General features: G+C 39.4%; 1 protein-coding gene and 1 non-coding gene across 2 annotated transcripts; one reads left to right on the top strand and one right to left on the bottom strand.

Annotated features, from left to right (window-relative positions):
* Nucleotides 1-1,852: 1,852 nt before the first annotated feature.
* trnac-gca lies at nucleotides 1,853-1,924 on the bottom strand. Its single transcript has one exon. It is a non-coding gene; the product is annotated as a tRNA-Cys (tRNA).
* Nucleotides 1,925-2,127: 203 nt separating this feature from the next.
* Nucleotides 2,128-4,880, top strand: pomp (proteasome maturation protein). The gene is made up of 6 exons (XM_022754082.1): nucleotides 2,128-2,210; nucleotides 2,508-2,605; nucleotides 3,290-3,350; nucleotides 4,223-4,324; nucleotides 4,442-4,535; nucleotides 4,629-4,880. Exons 1-6 carry the CDS (start codon nucleotides 2,208-2,210, stop codon nucleotides 4,694-4,696), a joined length of 426 nt encoding a protein of 141 aa, XP_022609803.1. The 5' UTR covers nucleotides 2,128-2,207; the 3' UTR covers nucleotides 4,697-4,880.
* Nucleotides 4,881-13,394: the final 8,514 nt, after the last annotated feature.

Genomic DNA, 13,394 nt, shown 5'->3' with positions numbered 1-13,394 from the left:
GAGAGAGAAGCCAGCGCAAACTTCTGAGCTAAAGTAACTGGCTGGTCTGAATAGCATGTAAACAACAGCTGAATTCGTGAAAGTTGCTAAAAGGAGCAGAGACCTCTGGGTGCTGGAGAGGAACTAATGTAATTTTAAATGTACAGCAGGTAGTTAGACACTGTGATGAAGAGAACAGCAACATTAACTGTGTTCAGAAAGAGCAGCAATAAACTACCAGAAACTCCAGAGTCCAGAGATGAGACACTGCACTGACTGCAGCACCTCAGCAGGTGACCAGCCTCTAGCTACTGTTACTGAAAAGGCATTTTATTACAGTAGAAGTAAAATCACTGTGTAAAAATGTTCCCAGATAAAAGTACAAAGTAAGTTAGTTAAAATGTCTCTGAGTAAACATGTTACTGCATTGCATTTTAAGGGCAGAGGTAAAACATGTTATATGGTGATAATAATAATATAATATGATAAAACTATCAAATTAAAGAGCATCTTTAGGCTGCCAGGTGAATCAGTTCCCAGGTGAGAACTGCAGCAAAATCAACCAATCAATTCCAGTCAGGCACTTTGCAGTCTGTGCATACAACTGATAATTACTAATATGCAGTTGTGAGTTTATTAGAAACATCCAGCTAAAACTGATGTAGTCTAATACAACAGTGTCCTCCTTCATGAAGATTATAATGTTCAGTTTTTACTATGATTGTTTTAGACAGTTGTTAATTTAACTATATGATCATTTATTAGTTATTACGAGTTATTTTGTATGCTGGAACAGCAACACACCAGAGAAGTAGGGCAGGCTGAAGGAAACAGGTTCATCTTCAGGGTTTAAGGTGAGGTTTTAAAATCATAGTGTGATGAAATATACACTATTATGGATTAATTGTAAATTAGTAATTTATATTTAACATAACCATTTTCCACCTATTCTGATGTTAACTTGTAAATTAACACATGATAATTTCCTAAAGTTTTAGTCTTTCATCTGATACTGCACAGTTTTATTTTAATATAAATATATTTCTGAATATAAATTCAGATCTTATATGTTAATAAACCATTAGGCTGACAGCATTAACAAGTCCTCTTTGTTTGGAGGGGTAGCGGGGTTGTTGTGTCCTTATGTTGAGATCAAACCTAGGCCCTTGGGTTAGAAGGAGTAAAAGGCATATGACAGCCCATTGGCGCCGGCAACTGTAATCCTGTGCGCACTGTGTAAACATATTTTTAAATGATTTCTTTTGTTTTTTTTAACATCCTATCTTGAAAATAAAATTGTAACAACAGGTCTTTTTTGCCTACATCCACTCACTAACATTATAGGTCTTGAATTTGGTTGCTCTTTGTCATGTATGTGGTAGGCTAGTCTTTATGGTGGTGTTGTGTCATAACTTTAGTGCTAACATACACGAATCAATCTCTCTCTCTCTCTCACTTGTTCGATGAGTAGACGTGCGTATGTGGGAAATCTAAAGGGAGCCTACAAGTGAACAGGCAGTTCTTGTGTGTTCTCTGAAATACAATTGTGCCAGCGCCAAACAGCATTTGAAGGACTCTCAGAGCATGAGGACAAAGATTCACAGAAAACTGTGCCAGTCCAAGTGTGCAAAGCTTGTAGAGACTTACAGAAGACTCAAAGGTGTAATTAATTCAATAGTGGCTTCTACAAAGTACTGAATTAACTGAATACTTTTGTGAATTATAAGTATTTTTAGGAATTGATTTTAATAAATATTCAAAAATGACAGAAAACTTATTCTCATTTTGTCATTATTGAGTACAAAAGAAATACAAAAGTTTGAGTTTAATTGCATAAGTGAAACTGAGGGTTCAAAACAACGTACAGAAAATGAGGGGGCACCCGGATTTGAACCGGGGACCTCTTGATCTGCAGTCAAATGCTCTACCACTGAGCTATACCCCCGCTAACTTTAACTGAGAGCGAACATATTCTTAACCGATATCTCAAACACTGTTGGTGTTTCTATGTTGGTAAAAGTGATACAATTATAAAAGTGTGCTGTATATTACTCTGTAGCTAAAAACAAACAAACTACACTCACTTATACATCAGTGTTATATACCTTTGAATCTTCATCTGCCAGTAAAACTTTTCTTCCGGCTCATACCGGATGTGTCGCAGTGAGAACGCGACTTTACCGGAAGTTTAAGCGGATCCAAAAGAAAGTGGAAGAGACTGAATCACAATGGTACGGTGACACTTATATCATCTCCATTTACCATCATTTTCTAAAATTTTGTTCATTCATTTCGTTTCATTTTTTGTGTGGATATACTGGAATTTGTTTCAGGCCTCCGTACCTTTCTCCTCTCTCCTATTCGTTGCTGAGTGTATGGTGCGGGATTTGATTAGTCACTCGGCTAATGCTAGTTAGCGCCGCCGTGAGTGAGGGAGTTAGATAAAGTCAATTCTCGGCGCCTGTGATTCATTTATTAAGATTTAATGTGAGTAAATGTTGATGCTGTCTGTCGTCTGTACCTGACAGAACACTCGGGGACTCCGCTCTCAGCTGAAAGACAGCGTACCTGTGGCCGGTCTCTGTCCACAGGGACAGTATGGAGTCCAGGACTCTCTGCGGGGCGGGTAAGGCTTTAATCTCGAGATGAATAATTATTTCTTTATATGATTAAAATGTCTAATGTTCATACAGACAATGGTTGCACGATATGCAAAAGAATCATATTGCGTTCATTTTGACACGACTGCGGTTGAGATATGTGATTTAATTTGGAATGGTCGTTTTTGCATTTCATCTCCACGGATTTTTTTTTCATTCATTTTTTAAAATAATGATGATGTGATTTGTGTCTGGTCTTGTATCAAACAAGCATGTTCCATTACGTCTGGAGAATATGACCATTGATTTGTAGGGCGGAGCGTCTCTGTACCACCGCTTATGATGCTGACTAAGCTGAACAATGTTGTGACACATTTTACCTTTTGTCCAAAAAAATTTTTTTTTTTTTTTGCAGCTCCTGCGATTTGGATATTCCACTTGGCCATAATGCAATTTTGATTATATTTTGATTAAATGTTAAGCCCTAATACAGACTGTGTCTTTGATTTCAATGCTGGTTAAATTGACACTGCATTGTCAAAACTTGATGTAAGACATTGCATTTACTTTTCACTTTATGTGTCAGTGTTAATTCACTTGCTTGTAATAGAATTTTTTTTGTCATCCCATAATACTCTACTAGTCGTACAACTCTGAAGCACATTAAATGAACATGGCATCTTCTTCTTGTTGTTGCTGTTTCTGAGCAGCTTTACCAGTGTCAAGAATGAGCTCCTTCCCAGCCACCCACTGGAGTTATCAGAAAAGAACGTGAGTAATTCTGAGTATTTTTTGTAAGAGATAAATGAATGAACCAAATGTTAAAGGCTCCTGTCCACACACATCATTGTGTTCACTCATTCTGCCTGGTCAGACCTCTGGTGATGGCTTTAATGCACCTGCTGGGGCCTTAACTTCCACCTTTATAATGCGTTTTAGTGCAGTGAGGTTGGTGACCTGCCCACCGTCTACCTTCAGCTGGCCACAACTACTACAAACATCTTTTGAGATTTTTCAGGGCTTTTAATGTTGCCGTCAACTGGTGATAAAACTGGTGAACCACACTGGTGGGAATAACTTCCATGGGTGCACACAAGTTTTGTAAAAACTGCACACTATAGGTTTGTTTTCATGGCACATATTTGTACCTGTTATATTAGGAAACACACAATAAGGCTGACAATGGCTCTGCTACATCCAGATGTCCATTGAGCATTGCCCGTAACTGCAGTACAACCATAATTAATGGTGTTAATCACACCTGTTCTTTTTATCAACCATAACATGTCACACAACACATCTTCATAATACTGTAATGTATCTTAGCTTTTCAGGATTCTGTGTTCATTTTAAATTCTACAAAAAAGCCATGTATAAGGAAAACATTCAGAAAATATGAATTTTTTCAAAACAATAAAACAGAATTACCTGTACATTCACATTCATTTATGTCTTTACTTCCAGTTATACAACAGATGGGCCCCATTTAATCTGTTAAAAGCCGATCAGTAGCCCGGCTCTCAGTGACCTTGATTTTATCATGGACAGCAAAGTAGGAAATGAAGGTTTAATGGCGGAGATGTTGAATGAATGAATGTGTTCCCGGGTGACTGACAAGTGTTGTGTGTATCTGTGGTGTACAGTTCCAGCTGAACCAGGACAAGATGAATTTCTCAACTCTCAGAAACATCCAGGGTCTTCATGCTCCACTCAAACTGCAGATGGAGTACCGGGCAGCCAGACAGGTGACTGCATGTCTCAGCTCCGACAAGCCCCCCTCCTTTCCTCTCCCTTTTCAGATGTTTTTATGTTTATTCCCCAAGTCAGTCCTAAGTCTGGATGTCTGTCCTTCCTCCCTCTAGATCCAGCGCCTACCATTCTTACAGAGTTCAAACTTGGCTCTGGATACACTGCGAGGCAGCGATGAATCCATTGGCTTTGAGGACATCCTCAATGGTGAGAACATCAACCTGTTTAAACCATCTCAGACTGAACTGACTGAGTATAAAATCTGATCACCACCCTGTGTTTGTGTCTGTCACCTTTCAGATCCAGCCCAGAGCGAAATGATGGGTGAGCCTCACATGATGGTGGAATACAAACTGGGATTGCTGTGAAAGAAAATGGACGCAGATTTGTAGTCAGTTGTCTTTTTGGATGGACAGGTTTAATGGTTGGGGGTAGGGGGGGTAGGATGACCTTGTAAATGATGTGGATGTGGAATCTTCTGAAACAGGCATTCAGTGCTGCTTTTGTATGATTCCAATCTGGCTGGTATTTCTAATAAACTTCATAACCTTCTTCGTGATGTGGGTTTTTTTTGACAAATAAGTGTTGTGGTTGAACTTGTTTTGTCACACTGGGGGCTCAGATCATATGTTTTATGTCATCAAGAAGAATGTGGCCAATATTTGTGTGACCATAATTTAAACTGCAGCTGTGGTAAACATCTTTATCACAGATGAATCTGGCTGAAAGGCCTGACCAGTGAATGTAACATGGTTTACTGCCTCTCAGATTATTAACTGGTGCTCCGTACTTATATCTTACAGTGTACTGATATGTGTACAGTGCACTGATTGGGTGCACTACACTTGATGTTTTAATGACACTTTTTCTTTGGATGGTTTTCTAAGGGGAAAAAATGAGCAAAAATTTTACGAAACAATGATTGAATGATGAATGGTCAAAAACTACAAAGACTACAATACTACAAGGAGTTTGGTGAACAGTTCCTCATACTTAAGAACTTCAACTACATTAAATTAGTAGTGATAGCACTGTCATATGGTGAGAAATCAGCTAACAAATATAGCAAAATGTTTTAGATAATATCTCAGCAACCATGAACTCCCCCTTTCTTTGAGATCGAGATATCAGCTGGTGACTTTTCTCACCTGAACATTTATGTGTGTGTATTTACTTAGACAAGAACACATTTCTTCATGGAAGATTTGAGATTTATGTACTTTTTAAATTCATTTGTTTTCACTGCATTTTACTTTTGAGACTTTCACAATCCCCAAAATTCACTAATGTATTCTGTTGTTGGCCATTACTATTTAAATAATGTGACAGGCTTTAACAGTACCATGACACAAAAGTTTCCTAATACATAACCAATAACATTGATATAATATTCTTATTTTTAAATATTATATTTATAATATATTTATTATATTTTATAATATATTTTAAACGTATGAGAAAATGACACAAAACTAGTCTCTAAATCTATCAACCAGTGCACACAGTGATCAGCAGAGAACTGAAACATGCAAAATATAGATTTTATCCAGAAAAAAAGTGTGGCTGTGAGATGGTGTTAATTTTAAAGTCTATTACTGTAATTGGCTAATCATCAAAAATTATGTTGTGGAGGTGTATGGTCTTGTCAATCTGAAAGGAAACATTAAATTGACAGTTTATTCAAAAATTTTCCTTTAGTCAAAGATCTCTGTATCAGCAGTAAAACATCCAGACTCTTTATGGGTCACATTGATAAGTGGAATTAGAAAATATCCACAAACTTAGTACATTTGCTGTTGCTCTGTCATTCTAACTCATGTGTTTGTCTTATATTTAAGTTCAGGTGACAAATACACAGTATTTGTGGATTAATTCACTGTGACTGAGACAAATATAGAAACACAGCATTAAAGAAACAGTACTGTACATGAGCTGTACAACTATTAGCAATTAAACACAATTAGGAGCAGCTCAAAGTAGATGACATGACGGACAGCTGATCACTTTATAAAAAAACTGTGAGTGAATTTAAAATGATGTGATCTCGCCGATGATGAGTGTCAGCGATTTATTACCCGTTGACCGATCTGCACGTTTGAAGGTCTTTATACGTCTCACAGTGATTACCGTATGTTCTGCTTGGCTAACGTGAAGCGTAAGAGCTTAAACAGAGAAAAGGCTAGTCGAAGCCGGCGGTGAGGGAGGGGAGAGAAGAAACGTAGAGGTTCTGTAACTCACTGTAGCAATCAATTGAAATCTCACCGCCATCGGACCAGCCAGTACTTCACCTACAGTTCCCGGTTATTTATAGCCCTACTGTGATGTTGATGTCACACACATGGTGGTGGAATCGGACCGGGAGACTCCGAACCAATTTTGTAGAGTACTCAAACATCCCCAAACAACATTCATAGAAAGACAGATCAACATGTTATCGCTGTCTTAAAACGCTGAGAATGTCCAATGTAAGACACGTACTGGGTTGCAGGGCATGCTGGGAAACATGTCAGGAGGGAGGAGTTTCGGTCAAACGGAGCCACCCCCGGGAAAACAGCAGCGACATAACACGTTTCGTTCTGAAACGTTTTAAATACAGTCTGTGGTCTGAACTGACATAACACTGTGGTGTTAACCTAAAATACACGGCTTCACCGTGAAACAACTTTTCAGTCGTTCCCGCAGGAAACTTTTTTCGAACCAAGTTGAGATTAAAACACGCCTACTTCCGTATTAGTTAGGGATGGGGAGGGGCCTCAGTCTTCCGTCAAGTTCTCGTAATACGGAAGTGGGCGTGATTTCTTCTAAACTGTGGTTTAATTCAAATATTAAGTGCAAATCAAAAGAGAAATCTGCGTTCACCCAGGTCTCACAGACATGAGACCTTGTACTAAACCAGTCACCCGTGATAATGTAATGAACGGTCTGTATCTAGGAGCTTTGCCCTGCAGGCTGCACGTCTGTTGGTTTTAGTTAATGTCGTTTTCACTTTGTCTTACAGTAACTGCTTGTTATTTAGGGTGTAAAAAGAGAAAATAGTTTCATCATAATACAAATATTAAAAATAAACAGTGAAGGAATTAAAAAAGTACTGATTTAAAACAAAGTCACATTGAATTAGTAATTAACGCCATTCTAACAGAATATCACTCTAACTGATTTTGCAGCTTTTCTACATTCATATGAAATAAATCAGTCCACAAACATATGAACCTAACTGCTGCAGCAGGGATCGGTGGGGTCTGTCTACTGTAAATAAGGAAAATTTGATTTGTATATAATTTTTCAAACAAAAGCTATTTATATACGTAGCTTAATATGAGCAAGGGAAACAGTTTCAGTGCAAAATCAAAGTGAAGAGAAAATAAAATAGGCCTAATTAACAATCTAACAAAATAGCAGATTACAGCCTAAATAGAGTTTTGTCCCAGCAAGTTGCCCCAAATGACTGCAGCAAATAAGTGCAGTGGATAAATGAATCAGTAAACTGAAGGTGGTCACTGGTGATTGCTGCCTCTCCATTCACAAGAAACGATGCCTCACACTAACTCACTGAATGTCTCAGAACTCAGATGATTATTTTAATCATGAACCAGTCATAGATTATTAGATTGCAGGTCTAACTGTCTGCTAATGCAACGCAGCCACATCTGATGAAACAGCTTCACCCTCTGGTTTGTATGTGAAACGTAACAACTGAACAACTCTCACTTTAAAGCCACTTGGATGATGTCAATAGACAGCACCATCAATAACAAAGATGAATAAATATGTCGCCTCAGATGCCACAGTACACCAGAGTACCTGGGTCTGTGTTTGTTGTGTGGTGTGATGTTGCATATTTTAACAATGAAATACAACCAAGGTTGTCAGCTAACATAAAAACTGTACAGATAATTATGATTAATAATAAAATAATAAAATAATTAATCACTATACCGCAGTCAAGTGTTTCCTCGTTGGTAAACAAGTTAACAAACTCTCTTCTGTCAGCTGAACCCCTCTAGTGCTTATACTCCCCTGGAATGCCCTTTTCTCTCTCTATCAGTCAATCCAGCTCTTTCTCCAATAGGAAAAAAAGGCAAAAGGCACTTCCATGTCCCACCTCATGCACTTGAGACAAACAGGATGTAGGGCGGACAGCAGGTGCTGGATCAACAAACTGAAATCTGCCAACTGCACTGATACTGCAGCTCCTAGAAAAGTTAATTTACCAGAGCAACAGAATTAATCAGACTTCAAACAGAATAGATAGTTTATATTAACAAAATAAATATATCAATTAGGTGATTGAGAATCTCAGAATGGGCCAATCAGAGCAGAGCTAGATAACACTGTCTCACACCGGGGAAAAAACATGGCTCTATGGAAAGGGACAAAATACAAAAGTGTTATGAAAGAGCATATTAAAGCTGATAAACTCAATCAATCTAAAACATGTATCACATGGATTATCCAGAAAGAAATTAGATGACTACAGAGAAAAATACATAGAAAAAGTGCAAAAGAAGCACTGGGACAAAATGTATATTGACAGCTGAACTCAAAATGTATTCATATTAAAATCTGTAAAAGAAGATTAAGCTTCATTAATCATTCTCAGAAAACATACTTTTGTTCCAACGATAATAAATGGTTGTTTTGGTCATGACACCTTTAATATTGAATTTTTTGCTGGATGAGTAAAAGAGTGACATTTAGAGCTAAAGCTGCACAATGCTCACTGTGCAGTTTTCATCGGAATGGCTTTTTTTTCTGATGCCGTCCAGAGAAGGTCTGTTGGATCTGCGAGCACAGTGCAGTGTGAGGATCTTTTCTCTTACTTCATGCTCCTGTGGCCTGGTATCTCTCTGTCTCTGTGGAACCTGAACTGAGTCCTGAGGCACTTGCTGTCTTCTTCCTCAACTTCTGGGGCTTGGCCTGAACAAAATGTTGTCATTATTGTACACATCCACACTTCAGCCACAAGATGGCAGTATGAGTCCACACTGAGATGCTCATGTTAGTGCCCAGTTCCCTGCTAATCCACTCTCTGACCCAGCACACTAGTTAAACAAGTCCTGTGCTGGTACATGCTGAGCCCTGGACAGTTTGCTGTCAGTGCCTGGGGGGAGGGTCTGATGTCACTTTTCATACACGGTGGGAAAGCAGCTTAGCCTGAGGCTGTTAAAGGTTCATGATGCTGTCTTGGACAACAGATTACATACCCTGTGGGTCAGCTCAGGGCAGTCGGGGAACATAATACACACTGGAATACACAGTCCCAGTGATCTGTAGACTAATGTTACATATACTGGAATGGAGCAAATCCAGATCTTATGGCATGTGAATGTAATGCAGTGCCTTAAAGTACACAACATGTATAATGCTGGAGTTCAAAGCAGTGAATCAGTCTAATATATTTATTTATGCATCATGTAGTTATTAAAGAAAAGAATGAAGCTGAGAAGTCATTACCACCAGGATGTTTTATAAACTGTAAACTGTAAAAACAGTGCTGTATGTGAATGAACACAGTTTAGACTTTGACTGGGTAAACTTTAACTTCGTTAAAGTGAAGAGTGTATGTTTGATTGTGATCAAGAGAACGATGTTAATACATAGATCTTTAGAACTATTTGAAAGTATTCATTTTTTTGTACACCTGCATCATAGGTGAATTACACATACACAATAATTATCCTCACAGGGAATAGTCCTGAATATTATAACATAGAAAAAAAATGTTATGGTGACATCTGTGCTGTAGTAGTGTACTGTAGTGTACTATTGTAGTCAGCAGAGTATAACCATATCTATCTCTGTTAACCAGGATATCGACAGTGCCCAAGAGATCCTGTACTTCCTTACAGTAGGACTGCACAGTCAAAATGTGGTGAAAATGGGTTTTGTGTCAGTGCTACACCTTTAAATTGAGTCTGGCAGAAATCCTCTCTGTGACTCAGACTGAATGTTCATCCTTAAGTATATCTCGACATCTACTCGACACATTGCTGTAACATTTTGTGGAAACATTGAAAGGCTGCAGGGGATAAAGCCCAGTGACACTGCTGATCCCCTGACTTTCCACTTGCAGGAGACTGGGTCATCTAGATCACAGATAAGACTGGTCTGGTCTGGTCTGGGGTGCTGTGATGCAGTAACACAGCCTTCAGCCTGTTTATTTGTTCAGATGCACCTTGTTGTGGTGTTTGCAGGATGTGTGTTGTTGAGAGCATTCCCACACACTGACTGACTGAGCTTATGCTCCAGGGCACTGTTTACTGAGCCACAGTATATATTTTTAAATCCCAGTTAGTAAAGCAACACACTCTCAGCATGACTCCCATTTCATGTCTCAATTTTAGTACTCTTCTTTCTTCTACTCCAAAGTAAACTCTTCCACTTCTCTGCAGCTTTAGCTGACTGGTTTAATTCCTGCTCCAGACTCAGGTGCTTGACAGAAAAAACGCTTGCAGACACCGTGAGGATGTCATGCATTAGACGGGACACCGAGTCGTCTGACTGAAGTACTTCTTCTCCTCTAGCTGTGTGATAATTGCTGCACAAATCACAATGACTGCTGGAAGAACTGGGGGGGACAGAGAGCCTGATGTACAGATGCACTTCAACCTGCTGAGAATGAGATTAGTCTTAATTAAAGTTAATGATTGCCCATATATTTCACTATACACAGACTCACACAGCATATTTCCTGCATCACCACATATCAATAACCCTCTCTCACTATAAACTTGATGATTTTTATTTTTATTTACATCTGTGGCTAATAATGACTGTTACCTTGACACGTCAGTGTAGTAAACAACAATGAGCAATGAATAATACTTTTCTCCACTTTGACAAGTCCTCACAGAAAGCGTCCTTCTGGCCTTGAACTCATGCTCTCTACACTGCAATCTTAAAAAGCTGCTGATTGGAGCTTAAAAAGCTGCGTTGCTGCAGAGCCTTGGTGGGGTGGTGGATGCTATGCAACCATGCTGGCCCTCTCAGTCTCTCTATTGATGGTCTGCGCATCAGCAGTGCCCACGAGCAGAAACACCAGAGGCTCTGTTCCTCTTCTGTCAGGCAATTTGATGATATAGAAGCTCGTGGAATTTTTCACTTAGTGTCAACAAGCAGAAAAACATCGGCCATAGGGCAAATGCTTGGTAATGAGTATGATGTGCACAGTCAAAACAGACAATGCCCTGTCTGTTCCTGACAGTACACTAAACTCTCCCTCCTGCTCTCTCCATATCTCCTTCTCAGTGGGTGGTGGATGTCTCTCCATCAATCACAGACCAGTAACTCAATCTGAACCTGCTGCCACACCTGGTAGAGGACAGCTCCCCTCCCACTCTGTCATCTAATGCCAAACACCTTCTCAGCCTTGCTTTAATTTCCTTACTACTTCTGCCTGCTGCTGAAAACAGTGTGGCGACTGACATGTCGAATCCACATCAGTTCACATCAGATCAGGTTTTGTGGTCCAGACGTGGTCAAAAGTAGATCAAGACCAAGTGGTGTGGGGGTCGGTTTTATCTCTGTCATTCTTGGAGTTTGACAGAGGGTTGATGTCAGTCTGGTCCTGTGATGTATTACTCCTATTGTTGAGTGATTAGCAAAGTAATGTCATTACTTTTTTAGGGTTTGACATCTGAGTCAACAGGGTGAGATGACTGTTTTCCATCTGTTTTATCAAATAAAAATGTAAAAGCTGCAGATGTTTGAGCGACGTGTGAACATTCAGGAATAATGTTTATTTTCTCAGATAAACAGGTTGAAAAGGACAAGAAAACCAAAGCAACCCATTTGATTTATAGATAATGAATTTTCATTATCATTCTGTGAAGATCTTGCAGTGTCAGCATTTTTTAGCTTTAAAATCTCTAAACCCTTTTCAACTTCACTGCCTCTCTATTTACTGTTCTCAGCCTGTGTTGGGCAGAATAAACAAAAACAGTGAATTGATCTTTATTATTATTACTGTTATGACCCTCACACACTTCAGTTGTTTGGAATGGCATGCAAACCATTTCACTGGTGCTGTAAAGGCTTGTTCATTCATTGTGACGGATATTGCTCTGCTGCACTTTGCTGACTTATCACTGGAAAAGGAACATGTGGATGTGGGCCACATGTAAAAGTGTCCTTTAAATAAAATATACACAGAAATAAATTTGGGACAGCAGCAGAGCCGCTACATGTCGCCTGCTTTGGTATAAAACACAGTCAGGAGATGAATAAGCCAACATGAATCTCTGTGACACTGGAGAATATTTCTATTATCATCAAGTGTTGTCTTTTTAATGAGATGGAAAAGAGAGCTGCTTTGCTTAATGCGATGTGCTGATCCATCTTTATCAAGCACGACATCGAGAGCCAGGCCGGCATTCTCAACAACTGAACCACTGCCAATGAAACCAATCAGAGCATGGAGAGACCCCCCTCTGGTGACGGAGGGATGGTGGGAGGAGGAGGGAAGACAGGAAGGAGAAAGAGAGAGAGCAGGATCACATAGACAGGCATGGAGGGGAGGAGGAGAGCTGAAATTAGGGAGTGGGGGAGGAATAAAGTCAGACTCCATGATGTCTCTCAAGGACACAGGGAGAATTCCTGTGAGGCACAGAAACCTGCCTTTACTGTCTGCCTCACATAAATGTAGCTCAGAAAATCACAATACACCTCGAGTCAAACATGGAGAAAACTGCTGTTGGACGCTTTACAAAAACACCGGTCATTGATTTCTTTTGTTGGGAGTGTTTTCAGTTTTTGATGAAGTTTAAGGGTGGACTGTGCTTTTGTAGATCCCAATGACTTTACATTTTAAAATTCAAAGCACCTTTATTCTGATCTGCATGTAGGTGTAGCCGGAACAACCTTGAAGTCCAGACAATTCTGCGTTGTGTTCAGGTGCAATATAAGATACTGGACACGGGAGATGCTGCCACGTGAATTTTCTTTATTCTGTTCCCCACAATCTGTGATGTGACATTCAGAGTGTGAGTATTAACAAATTTCCACGACCGGCTACCGCTCTCCATCAGGTTAACTATCGACTGAGGTTTTTGAAATGAAATAGATTTT

The sequence above is a fragment of the Seriola dumerili genome, unplaced genomic scaffold (genome assembly GCF_002260705.1).
Source record: "Seriola dumerili isolate Sdu_G_001 unplaced genomic scaffold, Sdu_1.0 BDQW01000216.1, whole genome shotgun sequence".
Classification (NCBI taxonomy): domain Eukaryota; kingdom Metazoa; phylum Chordata; class Actinopteri; order Carangiformes; family Carangidae; genus Seriola; species Seriola dumerili.
The sequence above is the reverse complement of the archived record's forward strand: the minus strand, read 5'-3'. Positions and strand labels throughout refer to the sequence as shown.